The sequence below is a fragment of the Numida meleagris genome, chromosome 9 (genome assembly GCF_002078875.1).
Source record: "Numida meleagris isolate 19003 breed g44 Domestic line chromosome 9, NumMel1.0, whole genome shotgun sequence".
NCBI classification, from domain to species: Eukaryota; Metazoa; Chordata; class Aves; order Galliformes; family Numididae; genus Numida; species Numida meleagris.
In genome coordinates this window covers 10,852,180-10,872,703 of record NC_034417.1, presented here as the reverse complement: position 1 = coordinate 10,872,703, position 20,524 = coordinate 10,852,180, and the positions used below count along the sequence as shown (strand labels likewise).

The 20,524-nt window shown below is 39.5% G+C and overlaps 1 protein-coding gene and 1 long non-coding RNA gene across 3 annotated transcripts in view; one reads left to right on the top strand and one right to left on the bottom strand.

The window, feature by feature from the left end:
• Positions 1-4,615, top strand: part of BNC1 (basonuclin 1) — a 72,369-nt gene extending 67,754 nt beyond the window's left edge. Inside the window, exon 5 of one of the 2 annotated variants that reach the window (XM_021407055.1) lies at positions 1,607-4,615. In XM_021407055.1, coding sequence (XP_021262730.1) covers positions 1,607-2,288 — 682 coding nt within the window. In that variant the 3' untranslated portion in view covers positions 2,289-4,615. The remainder of the gene's footprint in view (positions 1-1,606) is intronic. The other variant, XM_021407056.1, reaches the window with a different exon arrangement.
• Positions 1-20,524, bottom strand: part of LOC110403611 — a 36,875-nt gene that overhangs the window by 7,118 nt on the left and 9,233 nt on the right. The window lies entirely within an intron of this gene.

Genomic DNA, 20,524 nt, shown 5'->3' with positions numbered 1-20,524 from the left:
TATAATAAAAGCAAGATTACCCTGTGTCAGTACAAAATCAATCTTATGTGTTGCTAGTTGAAATAATGCTATCTGGTGTGTATTGGTAGTGCTTTAATGTGAAATTGCATACTAAACCCTAAACAATACCATGAGCCTGATTCAGTTTACTGTTGTCTGCAGTATTGTGTTGCTGATAGTCATTTTATTTCAGTCTATTTTGCACATAGGCTTAGAAACAAGAACTGAAGTTTTATTATTGTCTGTCAGTTATGTGTCTGAATTGAGAAGTGGTAGATAACAATTCTGTTAAAGTGGGACTAAGTCTTGTAAGTTTTTTAACACTCCTATAACAGTGTTACAGCAGATCTTGACTGCAGAAAGCGTGCCTGGATAGTAGTTCAGAGTGACACAAGGTTTAGATTGTCTGTAATCTGCTAGGAGTGCTGGAGCCAGCTGATGTAGTCCAGAGAGGATGAGCCAGTCTTTGAGGACTGGCCGCTGCATGTGAGATGCGTAGATTCATCTGCTGCTGGCAGGGCTTCATACCCTGGTCTGCTGCCTGCATCTTCCCAGATGTGAATTCCTCTCCACTCTAATTGCGATATGGGCCACAGGAAAGAAGGCCAGCAGTAAAATTTGCATTCACATGCCACAAATTCCTTCCCACATCAATATATTCAGTTAAGTTCTAACACTGGTGTCTTTGGAAGATGATTTATTTAACTAATTTTTAAATAAATAACTTCTTTAGAAGGGGTACAAAAGTCAATTCACAGGGATTTTACAAGCTTTGTGCAAAAGAGTAATTATTTGGAGCAACTTTGCAGGAGCTTCTTTAACATAGAGTGCTGTAAGTGCAGGTGCAAAGTATTTGTATCCTTTTGTATACTTTGGATGAAACTGACTTAGGTGGTGGCAAGGGGAAAATAAATGTTTTCCCTGTCTTGCAATAAATTCAATCTTCTAAACAGAGTCTGGAAGTTCCCAGTGAACTGATGGATGATATTCAATGAAGAGCAGTGATTCTGTATGTTTTGGTGGTTTTAAAATGAATCCAGAGATGCCCATTCAAAAACTGGAAGTTGCATTAAGTGCAACATCCCTTCATTCAAGGAAATTCCTTTCAAGGAAAAGCTCTGTACTGATGTGTGTAGCTGCCTCCTGGTGCATGGTTACAGTCCTTAAGAGAGCATCAGTATATTTTGCAGTCTCAAGTATCACTCCCTTCCTGCTTTGTCCATTGGGAAAGGATCTCATTTCCTCTTACTCTCAGTCCATTTTCTGGCCTCAGTTCAGCACCCAGAATGTTTTAATCCATTCACCAGCTCTTTTAGGCCCAGCACTAGATCTAGTGGAGTGAACAGCTATTCACAATGCAGGACAGAATCAGAAACATTGATTTCTGTGAATTATTTCTGATATATACCAGTATAAGCAATTGCAGATACCCAGTCACATGTATAAATCATCCATGTGCACTCTCTCTGTGGCTGTTCTTCAAATGAGAAGCATACAGTTCTTGCATGCTACTGAATATTGATTTTTCTCTTTGTAATGATCCTTTTGAAAGAACTGTTAAGTGAGGCAAAACACTTTCTTGCTAAGCTTGTCTTTGTTCTTTTAGACATAGTTCAAACCTAAATCTTCATCATAAGCTTCTGACTAAAGATACACTGGAATTCAACAACCATTTCAATGCAACATACCTCTTGAAAGACATGGCTAAGGAGTTTTGTCAAGATGTCTCTTTAAAACAACATGTTGGACATACTTCTGTAATCTTCAAAGGAATGAACAGAACAGGCAGCTTGGTTTTTCCAATGAGCAAAATTAGAGAACCCTGTTCTGAGAGTTACGGATACGATCCATTGAATGATGGAGCTGTTCTGGATCTAAGCACTACTTCCAGCATTAAATCTGAGAGCAGTGCTCATTCTTCTTGGGATTCTGATGGAGGAAGTGAAGTGTGCACCATGCCCTTGGATGATAGTGATGAAAGCTGTGAAGGACCCAGCCTAATGCCCAGTGATGAACTCTACCAAGACTGTAATTTAATTGAGAAAGTTAATCAGAACTTTATAAATTTACCTTCCAGTTTGCCAATAACTTGTCACATATGTCAAAAAACTTACAGTAATAAGGGAACTTTCAGGGCTCATTACAAAACTGTGCATCTCCGCCAGCTCCACAAATGCAAAATCCCAGGTTGCAACACTATGTTTTCATCTGTTCGCAGTCGGAACAGGCACAGTCAAAACCCTAATCTGCACAAAAGTCTGGCTGGGTCACCAACTAGCCTACAGTAAGGTCATGGCTTATCCGAATTTATTTCTTCTAGGAATTAATCATTTCAACTAAGGAATGTGTTAAAGTTAGTTTTGTTTAAATTCATTTTTGACTTCTAGCTCACTCAACAACCACGGTCAAATTCTTTTCTCCTGTGTGCTCTCCAGCAGTTTCATTTAGCAAAGCTTGGTGCTGTAGTTTTTGTGCAATTGTTTAGTTTGACATGAAATAGCTAGAGCTTCTGTAAGGAAGAGAAAGCAGTTTTGAAATGGGGAAGATACGGAGTCATTAACTAAAATATTTCTGATACCTATGAAGTATTATTTACCAGCAGTAGGAGCTTCAAATGAGAACCGTCATCCCTTGTGTTTACGTGTAAAATGAGTTGTTGTGCTGTGTAAGAAATTGTTACAATTGTGTTGTTTCCTCTGATTGGCTTGAGAGTTCTGGGGCAACCACTTCATTCCTGACACCTTAATCTGAAGATGACTCGCAGTATTAATTGAACGTGGCATTTGCAGTTTGCTGTATCTTGAAATCGAAAGAAGCCCAAATCTTCTGAAATCCTGCAGTCCTTACTCTTCAAGTGGGAAATTCACTTGAATACAGATTGCAATGTTTTGGTTCTTTTAGAATTTGAAACTGTTTACTTTGCAAAAGGAGAGGCCGCTTAACTTGACAGGGTTGCCTAATTAACTGAGAGACTCTTATAGATTGTAGAGGCAGAAAGAAAGCAAGTTAGAAAAGGGTTAGCTAAAATTTCTGAACTGCAGCAAATGCATCCATGAAATAGGAAAAAAAAAAAAAGTTAAAATGCACTTTGAGTTTCTCTTTCAGGAAGAGAAAACATTTTGTTAAAAATAGGGGGTGGGGGAAGGGGGAAACAATGTGAAAATCCAAACTGCTTTAAGAGTTTGAAGGTGCAATTCCAAGCCATTGAGAGAGAGAGAGAAAAAAAATAGATGCAGCAGATACCTTTCACGATACATCACTTATTGTTTTGTCTTACTGGTGGCATAAAACACATGTTGATCTTCATAATGGTAGAATGCTTACTCTAATTCATATCTCTTTTAATGAGGACATTGTTCAGTATCTGTTAAAATGTTTAAAACCCTTGTACTTGTCCCTGTAATTAACAGTATTCTGCATTATGTTCTATGCACTTAAGATTGGTCTTGCATTGTATTTAAAAATTCACTTTAATTTGTACTCACATCATACAAATGCTGTGTATGTTCTTGTGGTGCATCTTCTTTGACTGAATGATTTCCACATGGAAAAAGAAATACTAAAGCAAGTCTTACAGTAACTTTTTTTTATTCACCAACTGAAACCACCTGATCAGTTGTAGTGTGCAGGCATGATATTGGCAGCACAACCTGTACATATTATACCAAAGTGCTTACAGTATTTGTGGTTTCTAGTCTAGCTTTCCAGTATAACTGGATATTAGTCTTTATTCATTTTTGTGACTAAATAAAAATAGACTGAATTTCTGGATTTGGTATCTATGTAGAAAGACTAGTACAATGCTATTGCCATATGTCTTGATGTTTAACTTATTCTAAAGTATACTACGGTATTGTAACCATTTCATATTGTATAAAGAAAGCAAAAGTGGACTGAATATTTCATTAATTCTTTTGAAAACTGGTTTGTGTGTGAGTATGGGTTATGCAAGGAAAAAAACGTGACAGTTGTAAATGTTTGTGCTCAGTAGAAATGGTTTCCATGCATTGTGTAAAGTAATCTTCTATTTTTTTAATTTACAGTAGGTTTATGTGATATTTAAAATAACCCATTTGTGCTTGAAGCTGTAAGGAGGAGCTGTTAGCCTGGGGAGAGCTGTCCCATTGTTTTGGGTTCTTTTGTGTTTTGGCAAGAGGGGTCGATGTTTTGGAATTTTTCTTTGTTTGCTTTAAATGAGACCTCGTATTAGCAGAGATTGTGGATGAAAGCTAAGGGCACAACTGTAGGAGACACAACTGCTTCCAGCCTTTTGATAGTGTAAATCACTTATTTGTTATACAGCTATTTTGAGCTCTTTTTATATATGTGTGTATATATATATATAAACTTATTTGTTTAATCTTAAATGGTGTTGTTTGTTTTTTGTTGTTTTTTTTTTTGAAACAGTGTGCTGTGAACTAATGCTGTAATGCCCATTAATATAGCTTCCACTGTGTCCAAAAAGGAAACGCATTTGTATATCCTAACAGTTTTGTATGTGTTAATAAAAGCAAATAATAATGCCTCTGGTTGATTCAGAAAAGTAGGCTTTCATGATTGAATAAATACCTGTTCTTCACTTCTGTTCTAACAATAATTTTGAAAATGCATTCCCTCTGTAGAGAGCACTGTTTTGACAGTGGAACTGACTTATTCCATAGGAAGGAAGTGTTATTATTGTAATGAGCCATTGGAAATGATATCATAAATGTTATCAGATATTTCACTGATTTTTTCCTTAAGCAGTAGGCAAGGGGAGACATTACTTTAAATGCCATCAGCTAAAGAGAAGGTAAATATCTCAGCACTGAGAACTATGTTAAGACGAATATTTTCAGCTCAATTTATATTTTATATTTTTGAAAGGGTATTTTTGTTGTTTCTCTAAAGTCTGAACAGGATGGGAGATTTACGAGAACAGGCTAAGCCCTCAGTGCCCCTAGAATACCATATGTATCTCATGAAACATTTGTGTAGCTCCCTCCTCCTAATGACCACAACATGGCCGCACCAAGCCTTAACATCTCCTGTTAGTTTTAAATACGTGTGATGCTTACAGCAGCCTGGATCACGTATTCACCACAGATGTTGAAGGAAGTAACCTCACTTCAGAATAGTAGCACCACTATTTTTCTGAGCTTCTCATAGTTGCTCTGGAATGCCTGTGGCAACTTCCACTGACTGAGGCTCAGTTCCAGAGATGTTTTCATCTGTGATGCTGTGAGTACATGCAGTTGCAGAATCAGATCTTTACATGAGGTTTGAACTGGGCCTGGATATGCCCACCATTACTATGCACATATATTGCTCCCTTTTTTTTTTATTTATATCTTTTTTTTTTTCCTTGTAGAAAGCAAGAGGTTCAAAAACTAGATCGTGTCATCTATTTCTGACTCAAAAGGAGAAGGTGGAGATGCACGCTGCGGAGTAGCCACTCCGTACATTTGAGCACCTGATTTCTCAGAATACAGGTATTTTGTAGTTGTTGGTAGCAAGTCTATATAGCTCTGGAAAAAATGAGTGTCCTAGTGGTTACAGGTGTAGTTACAGAAATCTGTTTTTAAGAGAGTAGAAGGGATCTGGTTTTATACCTCTGGTTCTCTAAGTGCTCTGAAAAGAACTGTGGCAAAACCAGAGGTTGTTTCTGATGAATCTTTAGTAACATTATACACTGTAAAACCAGTGAAGTGGAGAAACAAGTTCTGAAAATACCTTTCTGCTGCCTTGCATTGAATGGGGAAGCCTAAACACAGCTAAACTACCTGGACTTAGTCCAGGGCCAGGCTGTCGTTGAAAAGGGTTCACAAACAGCTTCTAATATGTCAGCACGCATAGGTTAAAGAGATGCAGCTAAACTAAAAATACCTTTGGAGTTTAGGGTACAGGCCATAAGATTCCATTCAGCATGCAGGTGAGCATATTTTTCAGAACAGAAAAGAGAGTTAGAATCCAACCTGGGAAGGAGACAACAATGCAGTGAGAGGAGGAGGGCTGGATCAAAGAGTTCTTGCAGAGAGCCAGGCTGCGGGGTTTGCTCAGAGCAGCATTTACTGCCAGCTCCCCTGATTTAAGGGGAGTGGAGGGCAAGCCTACATATAAAAAGGTAAGGCTTTAAGGTGGATCAAGTATGTACAGAGTGATCAATTCAGCTTTGAATTACTTGGAAAACTTTTCTGAAGAGTTTGCTGGCTAGCGATGTTTCCACGTAAGCTCAGCAAGCACGTTTCTGATGGCTTTTGATTTCCTTCAGTCCCCTACCCCTGGCCCCTGTGCCTTTTGGCGCTCCTTGGATTGCACATAGTTGCTAACTTGTAAATGTACTGTTGAAACATCACCCTGTTAAGTTGTAGCCCTGTCAGCTCGGCTCCCCATGAGCACCCTTCTGCTTTCAGGCCTGTTCCATAAACTGGTATTAGAAAAGGAAATGTCACAAAGTGGCGATCCCTCTGTGGTAAGCCAGGTCTCATTCTGCTCCAGTTAAGAGATTCACAGAAGCACTTGTAGCCATTTGTTTTGTGTTTCTGCAGCTACTAACTTAAACTGGTAAAGCTGTGAATTATGTGCAATTATTGCCTACCGATGTATGTGTTTAATATGCAAATCAGTTGCTTTTAATTCCTGAATGCAAAACTGTAAGTGTTCATCAAACTTGTGCCTGCCAAAGTCTCTAGCAAAACTCCCATTAGTTTGAATTGTAAGAAATATCATATATTGGCATCCTTCTACAATTTTTGGAACGGTTTTATTTTTGCATCCAGGCCAATCCAGATTTGTCTTCTCAAGCGTGAACTGATTCTTTGCTTCAGTCTTTTAAATCTTTGAGTGCCAATCTTCTTGTTCTATAGCCTCTGTTCATTTAATGTAGGGATTTCTGTAATGTGTTCTCTTATTACCATTATTGTTAGTTCCCATCCTTAATGCTCTTTTGAATTTTACAAATGTAGGTGAAACACACTTTCTACTCATTTGCTGTCTGCAAATCTCTTACCGCTTAGTAGTATTTCCCTCAAGTTCAGAAGCCCCACATGCCCTTCTCGTTCAGACTTAAAGCCATAAACCCAGCTACCAGAAGGGGAATAGTCAGGGATGAACTGAACCATTCTGGGTGGTTTTTACCTCCTCTTTCTCTCTATTAAAGATTCAGGAGCAGCTGGTCCTTGCATCCATTCAGTCACAGTAATAAAACGGAATGCCTCGGTATAGGCTTTCTAATTTTTAAAAAATATTAATAAAGAAACCATGAGTTGCAAGTAATGTTTTTTTGATGTCTGTAATGAGAAACCTATGCTATAGAAAAGCTGAGCAGACAAAAAGATTTCAGAGCTCTCATTTTAATTCCGAAATTAATATTTTTAATTACAGTAATTTTGCAAGCCCTTTTACAGAAAAATGTTTGTTTTATCTGAATCTGATAATTTATAAGAATGACAGTGTGTGTCAGTACTCTTTGCAAAGGTAAATTATTCACATATATATCAATACATTGCTCAATTGCATATGCATAGGACTGCATATTTGTGTTAAACCTAATTCCACTGTCATTGATGGTAATAGAAGCTGGGAATAATTTCAAAGAAATCAGTATACCAGGGCATATGACACCGGAGTCACATCTCAACAAGGGCTGTAAGTTATGTGTGCATGTAGGCTCCTGTTGGCTGCTTATACTGGCTTGTGATTATTAGCTTATTGAAGTAGGTCAAAATATAACACTTCAAAAGACCAAAGAAGTTTTACTAATTTCTACACCCCCATCTCCACTGCAAATGTATTGGAGCTGCATTTCTACGCGATCAGTGCAACAGAAATTCTATGAAAGTTTAGTACCTTTGCTGGTAAGACAGCATGAAACAGATATTGTGTAGATGCAAAACACTTAACTCTGAGTGAGCTCTGCCAGTTTCGGCAAGTTCAAAATCTGGACAGATATATCTTATCACATTCAAATAGTGGCCAGCCAAAAATTCTCAAAGAGAACAAGCTGTGTGAGTGTAGGGCGTGTAGAGATGTGGAAGCGTTGGGAGCCGCCAGAGTGACTTCAGAGGAATCACTGGCAAAACAACATAACTTACCAGAGAGGAGACACGTTATTGCTGCCCTGGGAAGCCGACATCTGCACCTCTGTGTGGGATGATATAAACCTTACGTTGGATTCCTGAGCACAGAGGCCATGTGCAAGAGAGAGGTATATGCAGGCTTCTCAGGCTGTGAACAGCTTGAATAAAGCATTCTCTAAAGTAACAACTTACTTACTACTGCCATATGCAGAGTAACAACGTTCTTGTTAGTAATATCTACAGAACAAGGACTTCTTTCTTCAGAAAGTCACTGCAGAGATTCTACCCTTCACCAATGTCCTGTAGACTGAGTCTCTCTGCCTTCATAGGAATATGCTGGAAAAACTCATTTGAGTGAAATATAGTTAGCTTGCTCTTCCAACATTCAGTGTTCCCTGCTTCATCAAAGGAGCATATCCTTACCCTTTGTCTACAGAGGATACAGTAGCTCAAGCTGTGCCCATCCTTACCCCTCAGCTATTTCTCCATCTCCTTCCATTCCAGGCGTGGGGGGGCACCCAGGTTTCTCACTCTCCTGCAGTTTGACAGAAATCTCCAGGCTCCTTTTGCTTTTTCTCAGCCTTATCTTGCACAAACAAGAACAAAGAGCAGCAGCTGGGAATCAGAATAAGGGCTCTAATTTGGAAAATAGTCACAGTAGTCATTCCACAGGCTGAAGGAGTGCAAGAGCAAATAGTGATGATGTTCCCATTTGCGTACCTCTGTGTGTTATCACCATTCACAGAATATTTTATGAGGCTTTCCTTCTTGAGTACTATTTGTATTCTGTTGTGATGGAAGAGAATTCTTTTAAGGGGACAGCTGGAAAGTGGTCTCTGTTTCTCTTCCATATCTTTGCAACACTCTTTACTATAAAGAGATATGGGTTTTCCCCTTGCTCTGACCATGCAGCTCAGCTGTATGGTGGGGGCAAAGAAAGCCCACTCTGCTCCCATGATAGTTCCTTTGAGCAAATGCCATGCGAGTATGGTGTGTGCTCTGGGGATGTGTTCTTCTCAGCAAGGAGGGGGGAAGGGCTATCGACAGGTAGCTGAGCTGGTCTGGAGCTCAGGAGATATGAAAACTCCAGCCACTGCTTGAATTAAGTTTGATTTTCAGCCTTTTGGTGCAGATCAGCAAAGACTTTGTGCCTCAGTCAGAATACTAGTTACTGACCTCACAGGAAAATTGTGAAGGTAACTGGGCTAATAAAGTCTCGGGTGCATGTTGTGATGTTGTAGGGTATGCAAGAACTCAGCCCTATAAAATCTGTTTTGTGTCCCTATGGAAAGTTATTGCAAAAGTAGATTTTTGGATGACATCATACACCCCCTACTTTAATTCCTTTTTTAAAAAATATATATATTCAGACTCATAAGCAGTCATTTCCTACATCACCAGTCTTTTTTTTCTTTTTTTCAAGCAAGATGGCAATAGAAAGTAAATTACTCTTAGAGCTAAAATGCAACAGCCAACGTTTGATGTCAACTCCCATCCCCTTTCTACTACCCTCTACGTGACTGAAAGAAATCAGTTTGTCATTAAACAGGCATTTACTTTGTATTACACGTCAGGCTATTACTGAAGGGAGTAGGTGATTGGTTTTGGTCGTTTTCTGAATCTGTTCTGTGAGGACATGTTCAGCCACGGGTATATAGTGCTGCTCTCTTCTGGATGGAATCAGAACAGGTCGGTTCAGCCTTGTCCTTGCTAACTGGAAGCAATTCTGATTCCACCACATGGTGGATGCCTCTGTAAAATCTACACAGACATGCTTTAGAAAACTAAAATCTGAATTTTCTCCCCTTGTTTCAAGAGGTCCATAGCAATGCCCAAGATAATGTAGATTCCTTACAATACTCTGTATTTTGTCTTAGGAAGTCTTTTGGTCAGTGTAACATATCTCAGTCATGAAATGTGCAGTTGCAACCAACTGTTACTGCTTCAAACTGTACAACTTTGAGATAATAAATATACATGATAATTTTAGGTAATGGAAATATATCAAGTGTGCACATCTGGTTTCAGGGATGCATATAACCCAGACAAAAGTGATAGTCAAACAGGGAAAGGAGAATAATTTCCAGGTCAGTAATAATAACAGATCACACAACACTCGGGGGAAATCAAGCATGCGTATTTGCATTCAGATATGCACTGCAAACTCAAGAAGTCTGCATACACTTCTATAAAAGCATGCCAAAGTTTCTTTGAAAAGCAGTGTTTTTCATCACGTTAATTACATGTTGTGTTATGGTTGAAGACCACCATCATGAAATTACATCAACAACTTTTGCACTGTCTAATATAAATACCATAAAGAATCCTGCAAACTAGAGTGAGCACGGTCTATCCCATAAATCTCTGCAGAACGTGGCTTAGCAGAGCAGACCAGAAGTATCACCCTACTGAACATACTGCTCTTGAAATTTAGAATACCTCATGAAGCACTGATGTTTTTGAAGATATTATTCAGATTTCCAGTTTCTTCTTTTGTATTTGCAGCTTCTAGCCTTATATTAAATCATAGTTCTCTCTCAAATGTATTTCTGCTTTCCAAAAAGAAACTTAAACATGGATGCAAGTAGAAAACTAGTAGTGTCTTTTAAAATATCCAAAATTACACAGTCTGTGAACAGCAAGGAGTGTACCTCTTTCCTGACTTAACATCAAAGGAGATTCTCATGATATTTCAAATGAAGATAAAAATGTTTAATTCTGTGTACAGAAAATACTTTAAAGTAAAGTATACAGTAGAAAGAGAAAGCTCCCTCCCCAGTGTTTTAACTTTGCAGCCTCTTTAAAGTCATGGGGCTGAAGCTGGGTCACAAGTAGAATTTCAGTGCTTTATTTATTCTTTTTCTACTTGTCTAAAATAATTATACGCTGCCATATTAGCAGCAGAGGTTAGTGTATGGAAGGGAAAACAAGGAGTAGTTGGATATTCAAGACAGGTGTATGCCTTGCAGAAGCAGCAGAATATTCCAAGATACTGGATCCAGGTGCATGACCCTTGCATCCGTCCTCGTGCAAGGCTTGACGTGTAGCCTTCTTGTGTCTTAAGGACTAGTGCCCTAGAGCATCCAACAGCATGCACCCAGCATTATTTTCATTGCAAGCTGCACGGCTTAAAATGGTTCGGAATATTACAGTTGTTTTAAGTGTGCTTTTTGGTGTGTTGGTTTTTTTTGTTTGTGTGTGTGTAGCAGAATGATTGACGTTTTCATCTTGCTTTTGCAACCAAGCATTGATGTGGTTCCTTTCCACCAATGCAAAATTGTAGAAATATGATTTGGTTTAAATGAAAGAAAAAATATATGTTTTTTTCCTCAGTCCTGTCAGTTCTTACAGAATCTATTGCTAAGTGTGAATTAGAAACGTGAGGGAAAAGGACCCAAGCGTAGAGAAATTAGAGCCATTAGTGCATTATAGTAAATGTAGTCTGAAAGTGCTTAGCTATTCAATGTTGTATTCTTCCATCCATTCACCCCATAACATAACGCATATAATTCCAAGTGTTGTTAATGTTTGTTGTTTTCAGTGTGAAAATCAAGCGCAATGTTGTAAAAGCTTTTTTATAACAGAGGTCCTTGATATGTGGACTGTAATACAAGGAAAGAATAATCACCTGGTTAAATCATAGCTTTCTTACATAACTCCTTAGGCCTTTTGCCCTGAAAAGGTGACTCTCATTTCAAAGTGCTAACTTTGAGCAGCAAAAGTCTATTTTAAAGAATGAATACTTCCTGTAGAATTTTCTTGTGCATGGAAATGATAGTAGCTGTTGGAGTTATACTGTCTAATCTGTTGAAAGCCTTGAATTCACACCTGCAGTTAACTGAATTAATAGCACCCAGTTTTGTAAAACAGCTAAGTTATGGCGTGATTATGATGAACATTTGACGTGATTATGATGAACGTGTGAGTTCTCTTGCAAGTTTTGAAATGTTGCTAAGATCTTTATGCTCACAGCTCTGTGGCTGAAGACTGTAATCTCATGATTTGCTCCTTTCTCTAGGTTGTTCAGCAGTGTTTTTCCTGTCATTGGACACTTTTTTTCCGTTATTTTTCTACGCTGTGTTAAAATCAAGGTCACGTTCTGAATTTAAAACTGAGAATCCTGTGCAGTCTATACGCTTCTGCTTCTGTCTGCTCTTATTCCTAGACTCTCGCATAATAAATGTACATCTCTGTTGAAGTCAACATGTAGGGGGAAATAAGTTCCATTTTTTTTCCAGGCCAAAATGAGTTCTCTCAATAGTACACCTTTGAATGTTTTGATATAGCATACATAAAGTAGAAGGACAGACGTTGGGGAATTTATGTAGTAAGATGGTTCTGAGCAGTTCTACTAAAATTTTTCTACAAGGAACACGTACGAAGAAGAAGATCCCCAAACCTCGCTATTGGTTGTATTATTCAACAACTTCTACTGAACTCACGGTCCATTCTTTTGAACCGGTACCCTAGGTTCATTTACCTTGCCATACACTTGATTTCTTCCTGGTATAAACTTTCTAAATGGTCATATTCTTGGCTCGTAGAAACATTTTGGGACAATGAAGAATTTTTAAAGAAAACTAAGGGGAAAATAAAGCAGTAAGAAGGAGGGATGTGACTGACCATTGCAGTTACTGTTCCACATCATAGCGGTATTTGTGTGGTAGCTGCAGAGAGTCGGAGGTGTTAGTGAAACAGTCTTTGTCACTCTTAGGATAAAGGAAACGTTGTAGTTGCCTTTAGAGAAGGGGAAGGATAGTCTCTTCAAAAGTAATCTTTGATATCATTATGACTTCCAAATTAAACCTTTCTCTTGTTCCCAGGCAGTCCTGCCTCCATTGCAGCTTTTTCCAGAGTCTTTCAGCTATAAGATTTCTTAAGCTATTCAGCATTTCAGTGATTAACTGGCAGGGTAGAAATGGGAGGGAATTTTACATACAGTGCCATCCAGAGTTGCTGCAGTTTTGTGGGACAAAAGTATCTAATTGCATAGCACTAACTGAACCCTGATATCCAGAGAGAGGTTCAGCAGGTCTGCCTCTCATCAGAATCACAATGCATTTTTTTCAGCTAAATGCAGAATAGTGGGAAACATTCCCCAAAAAGTCAACATACCATCTTAAATCAGAGACAATACTAACAGAAGAAGGAGCAGCTTTAGCTGGAATGCAAGTATTTGTTGGGAAAGAGGGAGTGAATCGTGAATCAAATTGTACCCAGAGTTTGCAAACTGAAGAACTACTGAGTAGGAAGTGAGGACTGCAAGAGTGTCTGCTAGAGTACTAAGGGACTTCTGGTGAATTACAAGCAGAAGTGAGGTGCAGGCATTGGTTTGACTAAAACATTCAGTTTTGAGACACAGCGGAACTTTTTGCCATTTGGTTAAAATTCCTTATGCTAAATCACAAGCAGTTCCTCTCTTTCCCTTTGTCACCAAGGGCTCACTAAAGCAGAGGATGCTGAGTGTGTTATCAGGCTGTCCATTCAGTACACACACCTTCATCTAGCTTTGCACAGCTAGGAGGGATTGAGTCAAAGTTGAACAAATAATGGTGCTCTTGGAATATGGGCTGCAATCATATCCGTATGACACCACCTTAACTCCAGTACAGTTACGTTGGTGTAGCTGAGAAAAAAAGTTATGCTTAGGTAAGTGATGGGTTTTGTGTTATGTGCTACGTAGAGCATAGCATCTTTTCTCCTTTTGTAGTTGTGTTTTAGGGCTATATTTGTTTTAGTATTGTTCTCAGTGCTATATGTGCAGCTTCCAGTACTGACTGTCCCAACTTGCACTGGGGACAAATGTTTTGTATGAACAAAGTGGATGTTTGAGAGTATGTACGTACATACCTAGAGCTGTCATCCAACAATGCTAGATTTTGCAATATGAATAGTAGTTATTAGGAGATTAGCTTGTGATTCTTCAGGCACTGCCCACAAAACCTACTGCTGTAAGTCACCCTACTGAGAGTGGTAGGATCAGACCTTGTGAATGCTCCAGTAGCAATTGCCCAGTGCTCTTCTCTTTACAGAAGCTGCTGGTGATGCCACAGATACGCTGGGCTGGTCACTGGCCTTATTTCAGTCTGAAATATGGAACCATGATTTTTGGAAAGCTGGACATGAAGGCAAGGTACATCATTAACATTACAGTTCAAAGAAAACACCAGGATGGAAGGTTTCAAGACAAACCATTAGCTGCATCTTGTTGCTGTAACACAATAATTGTAACATTAACACACAGGAAGGGGTTGCAATTGCACTGCTAGCTTGAGGAAGCTTGGTGATTCCACTTCAAGAAACTCACATCACACTATCTTCTGCCATAGCAAAATGTGCATACCAGCAAATGGCTTGGCACAGATCAGGGTAAAGTTCTTTCCTGAGGTGAGGGATGGGAACTTGCCCCACCCCGATGATATTGTTTGAGCTTCAAAAGAACCTCTGTTTGGAACTTCTTAAAGTTTCTTGGTAAAACAGGATGCTGCACAGAGCAATTAGAGAATAGACCTAGAGGTGGAAAAGTTTAATCCTTATTTTTAGTCCCTTGCATTCTATGAGTGCATCCCACTCAGTGAAGTAGATTAGTAAATAAAATTAAAGACAGGGAGATGTAGGCATAAAAATAAATCATTTTCTCATAAGCAGAGAGTAAGTTTGTATTAGAGACAGATGAGAAGCAAAGAGATTATAGCCTAAAAGCTAAACGTCTCTTGGAGCAGTTGCTCTTGATTGTAGTTAGATCTCAAGTTAGGGATCACAGTACACTCTGAGAAGAAAGAAATTTCTTCCCTTGAAATGAATTCGTCTGTTTTGCATCCAGAAGAAGTGTGATATTTACAGTTTAATAATTCTCTGATGTACTCTGACTCTTAATTCTTAAATTCTTTGAAACATATTGGTTATGATAGATAGGCTACATCTGCTGTGCAAGCCTCAGCAGACTTATTTTAAATATCTTTCGTAAGAAAACCTTTCTTGAGAATCTCTGTGCATGTAATAGATGGGCATTACCACTCTGTGAAATAGATGATGATTCAAAGGTAAGCTCTCATGTTCATGAGGTCTCAGTTTTGTTTCTTAATCCTGCCAAGGGACAAAGCCTAACAGTGATTTAGAACAATTTTTGACCCCTGCTGTGCGTAAGCAGTCCAGCCAAACTTTAATTATTAGTAGGCAGAGACCTCTGCTGGAAATTGTTCAGTACTTCAGGGAAATACAGATTTCTATTAATAATTAGAGCAAAGCATGGAAAACCTTCCTAGTGAGGAAGGTCAAATACCTGGGAAGCGCTCCATTAATGGCAGCATAAATGTTTTCCATATGGCTTTTCCCTCTGTCCTTTCTCTGAGAGCTGAATGGCTTGTTTTAAATAAAATGGAAGATGTAACTTGTATCTGTATGTGAGTACAACAACGGCAGCACTTGCAGACTGCCTCTGGGCAAAGCAGTCTGTCTGACCCAGCAGTGTCTTGGCAAGCAGAAGTACGTCCATGGCATGGGTCAACGTGCAGGGAATGTGTGTTTGGCTAAGGTAGGGCACCCAGGGAGAAGAGCCCAGCTGAGCAAGCTGTTCTGGCAAGTACACCATGCTCAGCATCACCCACCATGTGCTAAGTAGCTTCAGAGTCATTAACTACATCAACAAATGACCAGTGAAATGTTGAAGTCACCATCCTTATGCTAGTATGTCTTGCAGAAGCTTCCTCACTGGTATTCTACTTTATTAATTGTGGCAGTGCTTTTGAGTCCTAAGTTTATCTCTTGACAATAAAATGCAAAAAAATACCCCCCAAAAGTTGGTCCCCCTCCTGTTTATAGGCACTCTTCAAGAACTAGAAGGCTGGAATGAGGTCTCCCCTGAGTCTTCTCTCCTTCGGGCTGAACAAGCCCAGCTCCCTCAGCCTTTCTTCATAGGAGAGGTGCTCCAGCCTTCTGAGCATCTTTGTGGCCCTCCTCTGGACCTGCTTCAACAGCTCCGCCTCCCTCCTGTGCTGGGGGCCCCAGGCTGGACACAGCACTGCGGATGGGACAACCCGCTCCCTCACTCTGCTGCCACCCCTCTGTTGATGCAGCCCAGGACACTGCTGGCCTTCTGGGCTGTAAGTTCACACTGCTGATCCTGTCCAACTTTCCATCCACCACGACCCCCCCCAGTCCTTCTCTGCAGGGCTGCTCTCTAGGAGTTCTTCTCCCAGTCTGTACAAAACCCAGCACTGCCTCAACAACACCATGCAGTTGAATGAACCTCATCACTTTGATGATCTTCATTCATTTTGTGTGGGCTCACTGTTCAAGCCTGTCCAGGTCCCTCTGGGTGGCATCCCTTTAATGCAGTTTCCCCAACCATTTGTAACAACAGATTTCTTTGCTTACAATTAAGCAGAGTGTAGCTGGTGGCCATGTGTACAAGGAATGGTCGTAAAGGTTTCTGTGAGTGACAGGCTGACAGACTTCTCGGAGGAGCTGAGATATTAACTTTTAATATAAGCTTCCCAGTGGAATTCCCATTTTCCTAGAAGAATTTGCCAAAACTTTCTTGGTTTACCCTCAGACTAAGAGCAACTCAGAAATCCTAGTTTAGCAGCATTTTATGGCTCTGTCTGCTAGTGTTTCTTTCAGTTAATTTTCATACAAACACATTTCTGCTTCTGTTGACCCTAATAGCCAACGCTGTATGCTTGGATATGAAGACGTGTTTAGTTCACATATCTCTTTGTTTGACAGAATATACAATCACAGACTTTCTGATTGAAGAAGAAATCAGATGATCTTGGCCTGAAGCTTTTTCATCCCACGCCCCTCCCCAAAGCCCAGCCCCTTTATGCAACTGCTTGTTCAGAATTCCTTCTCAGTGAGTGTTCATGGTCCACATAATCTTATTTGGGTCTGTCTCTCTTCCTTTAATTAAATACTTTTCACACTGGACCCTAGATGTATCTTAAGAATTCCTGGGCTGCTTGACTTTAGATTTTTTGAAGAAACCATCAGTCTTGCAGTCTTTCTCTTATGGAAAGAACCCACTGACCTCCCCATTCTAGTGATGTTTAAGAGGCAGAGAATCCTTTGGTAACTTCTCCCTGACAAATTTTTTGACTCTTTTTTGATCTACAAGAAAAGTATTGTTTTTGTGGTAAATAGAATATCTGGCCTTGGAATAGTTAAAATATACAGAATATATGACCTTAAATATATAGCCACGTCTATCCAGATTAGCCTCCCTGACATGCCATAACAAATATATTACTCAAGTACACATTACGTTATTTACTGCTGATCATAAATGAAACTAAAATTGTGATAGCTTTTGATATTGGGCATGTGTTGTTCATTTCTCCAGATCTAGACTGTAATGGGTGTACATAGCCTGTATGTATCTAGTTTTTGTCAAGCACTTGTCACAGATATAGGCTCTGCTCACCTAGGTGCTGGGCATGCAGAGTAAATATAATGCATCCCCCCAAAGTATACCCAAACACTGTGTATGAACTTAGTTTTGTATTGTTTTTCCCTGTGAGCAATCTGCATTGACTTTTTGTGTCACCTAAGCACTCTGGTGGCTATTTTAGTGTAGAAGGAGAAATGTGAATTCAAGTAAGGCGTTCTGAGTGCTTGGCTTCCGTGTCATCCTAAAAAAAAGTTCTAAAATCTCTAGTGATGCAAACTGAAAATAATTTTAACAATTTTAGATAAAGACAGGCAGCACAAGCAATACTCATAAAGAAATACATGGCCAGCCCAGGACACCATGTACAAAACTGCATTTTGACTCAATTATTTCATAGAGGATCAAACACTGGGCAAAAGTTTACTTGCACTCAACTCTGATGAAATAATTGAGATTACAGCTGGAAGGGAAATGTAACCTGTGGAATGCTTTAAAATGTGCATTGTTTTGGTTAGTATTTTTATCTGTCATGTACAGTATCTGCACTGTAAGGAAAATAGGAATCCTGTATTTCTGTAAACAAGCTAATTTTAGAGAAAGATGTTATTTTCCTTTCTCATTAGAAATTAAATGATTAGAAGGCCAATGGAAAGCAAGAGTTGTTTGAAAAGTGTGCTTTGAAGGCCAATTTAAAAGCTATGTTATAAATAATGACAAAAAAATAAGTATGAAAAAGTGTATAGATGAATTTTGAAATTGTAGAGGTTTTGGCAAGCAAGTGGCCCTTTTTCCATGGTGTCATCTGGTTTCACTTTTACAATAAAGCAGCCCTGCAGTATCCTTTCATATAGTGCAGGAGCCCCCAGCTGGGCCTCCCTGACTTTAGTGCAAAACCAAAATGAAGATAAAAAAGCATCCTATCTAAATACCAAGAGCCACGTGTCAGGAGCCCATATATGTGTGCAATAATATAGAACTGGTTTCTGTAGGTTTAACAGATTAGAAGTGAAACTAGTTTTGTCACCATACTGACTCTTCCTCGTAGTTGAAGAATTCCAACTAACCAAAAGCCAAAAGCCCAGCCTTGGGATGAATCAGCCTTAACGATGAAATAAATTAGCATTTTGAAAGCAAATGCATCCCCAGCAGAGCTGTTAGCCCAGAAAGGGAAAACTCCACTGAATCCAGTAGAGATTCAGCTGTTGACATTGCATAGGCATATTCAAATGTACGGTGACAACACCTTTAGTTCTTTCAGGTAAGAGCCCTTAGTTTGTCTCTGAAGAAACTTGTCATTACAGAGGTGTCTCTACTGCAATTATTTTTTGCAGTTTTTAGTAGGACATCAGAGCGATTCAGTCAGTGTATGGATAGACAGCAGCAATAAAGCTTCAGGCCCCAGGAGCATCACAGCATAACCCACATTCTCATCGATTACAGTAATAACAACTGTACATGTTCTGACTTGGCTTCTGCTCATTACTGGAGCAGCAGCTCCCTACTCCTGCCCATTCAGTGGCAGACTGGAACTGAGCATGCTGCATAGTGGGGCAGCTGCTTTTGACATGACTGGCAGTGAACTACATCCCATGACTCTAGAGACAAGCATTTAGGTGTTCAAAGCCTTATTTTTAGGTGTTTGAAGCACAACCTTCGAATAAAGGAGCTTGTGGGACACTTCACTAAGAAAAAAAAAAAGGAAGAAAGAATCTAAACCAAAGTGGTTACTGACAGAAGAAATGCGCTGTGGGTCAAAGAGTGTCATAGCTTCAGCCAAAAAAAGCAAAGGAGTTAAAAAAGAGGGTGCAGCACTATCTGTGCTCTCTCTAATACTTCCTTCTTTGCAAAACACTGACAGAGACTGTGCATAAACATTTTTATTTCCGTGTTGCATGATGGTGCTGCACTGACGATTGATTTCCTGGCAAATGTTAGTGTCAAAAAGACAAATATGTGGCAGAATGACCTGCTACGATCCGGCTCTTTGGACCTCTGCCCAGCCCTTCAGGGATCCTCAGGATCAGTAGGAACCAGTAGCTTCATTATCATGTGTGTGTCAGAGAGAGAATGAGTTCATATGCAATGACATCAAGGAATGCGTATGTAACGCTCTTGATGTATGAAGATTTATACCAGCTTTATCTGTTTATATTTCACTGAATACAATTGTACATGTATTTATCTGTATATAGAGATTAAGTAATGTTTAACAGAAATCTAATTGTCTAGTTTTTCATTAATAGACTGTAAATGAGCAGAGCTGTGTAGTTTTACACCTGGCAGGCTTGTGTGAATGTTCTTCTTTTTGTTGCCTTTTGCCACAGAGGACTGGGTATGCCCTGGCTAAATTATTCCTTGTATTGGTGTCAGCACAGTCACACCAAGAGCATTTGTCCTAGTGGCCTTTGTTACAAAGCCAATTATTATTAAATTATAATTATTCTAAACTACATATTTACTGAGGAGTGAAGTCCTCACTTTAATTTGTATACCAGCTGTCACTTTATTAACTTTGGAAACTGAACGCAAAGCGGAATCATCTTTTGCCTGTTCATTGAGAGTCCCATTGCCGAAGCAAGCAAACAGTTTGCACCAAGTCTACATAACAGCCAGTACTAGACATAAAACAGCTCATGGCTTTTGATTATAGATAACCTGCTGTTATTGTTTCGTGCCACTGCCCTAAATCTTGATTGTTCCCATCTCTTGTTAATATTATGTGAACGTTACTGTTATCCAGGTAAACTCTTTATATTTAAATCCTTCTCTGTTGGATGCTGGAGTCTACGTACTGTGAGCTCCTTAAGCTACCAGTGGGAAGTAAAAGCTATCCTGGAAGGCTGGCAGCGGGCAGAGGAGGACACTATGTGAGGAAGCACATTGCAGCCCCCTGCCATTTCATACCATTGCTGCTTGAGACCCAGCAATGTATGGCAGAGTGGATTTTTTCCTGTTATCAGGATCCAAAAATGTCACTTAAGTCCAAAGCTAGACCTACGGAGAGCTAAGCTCTCTGTTTAAACTGGGGCTTTCAGAGCAGCACAGCTTAAACTGAAGGTCCATGGTGTCTAACCAAATG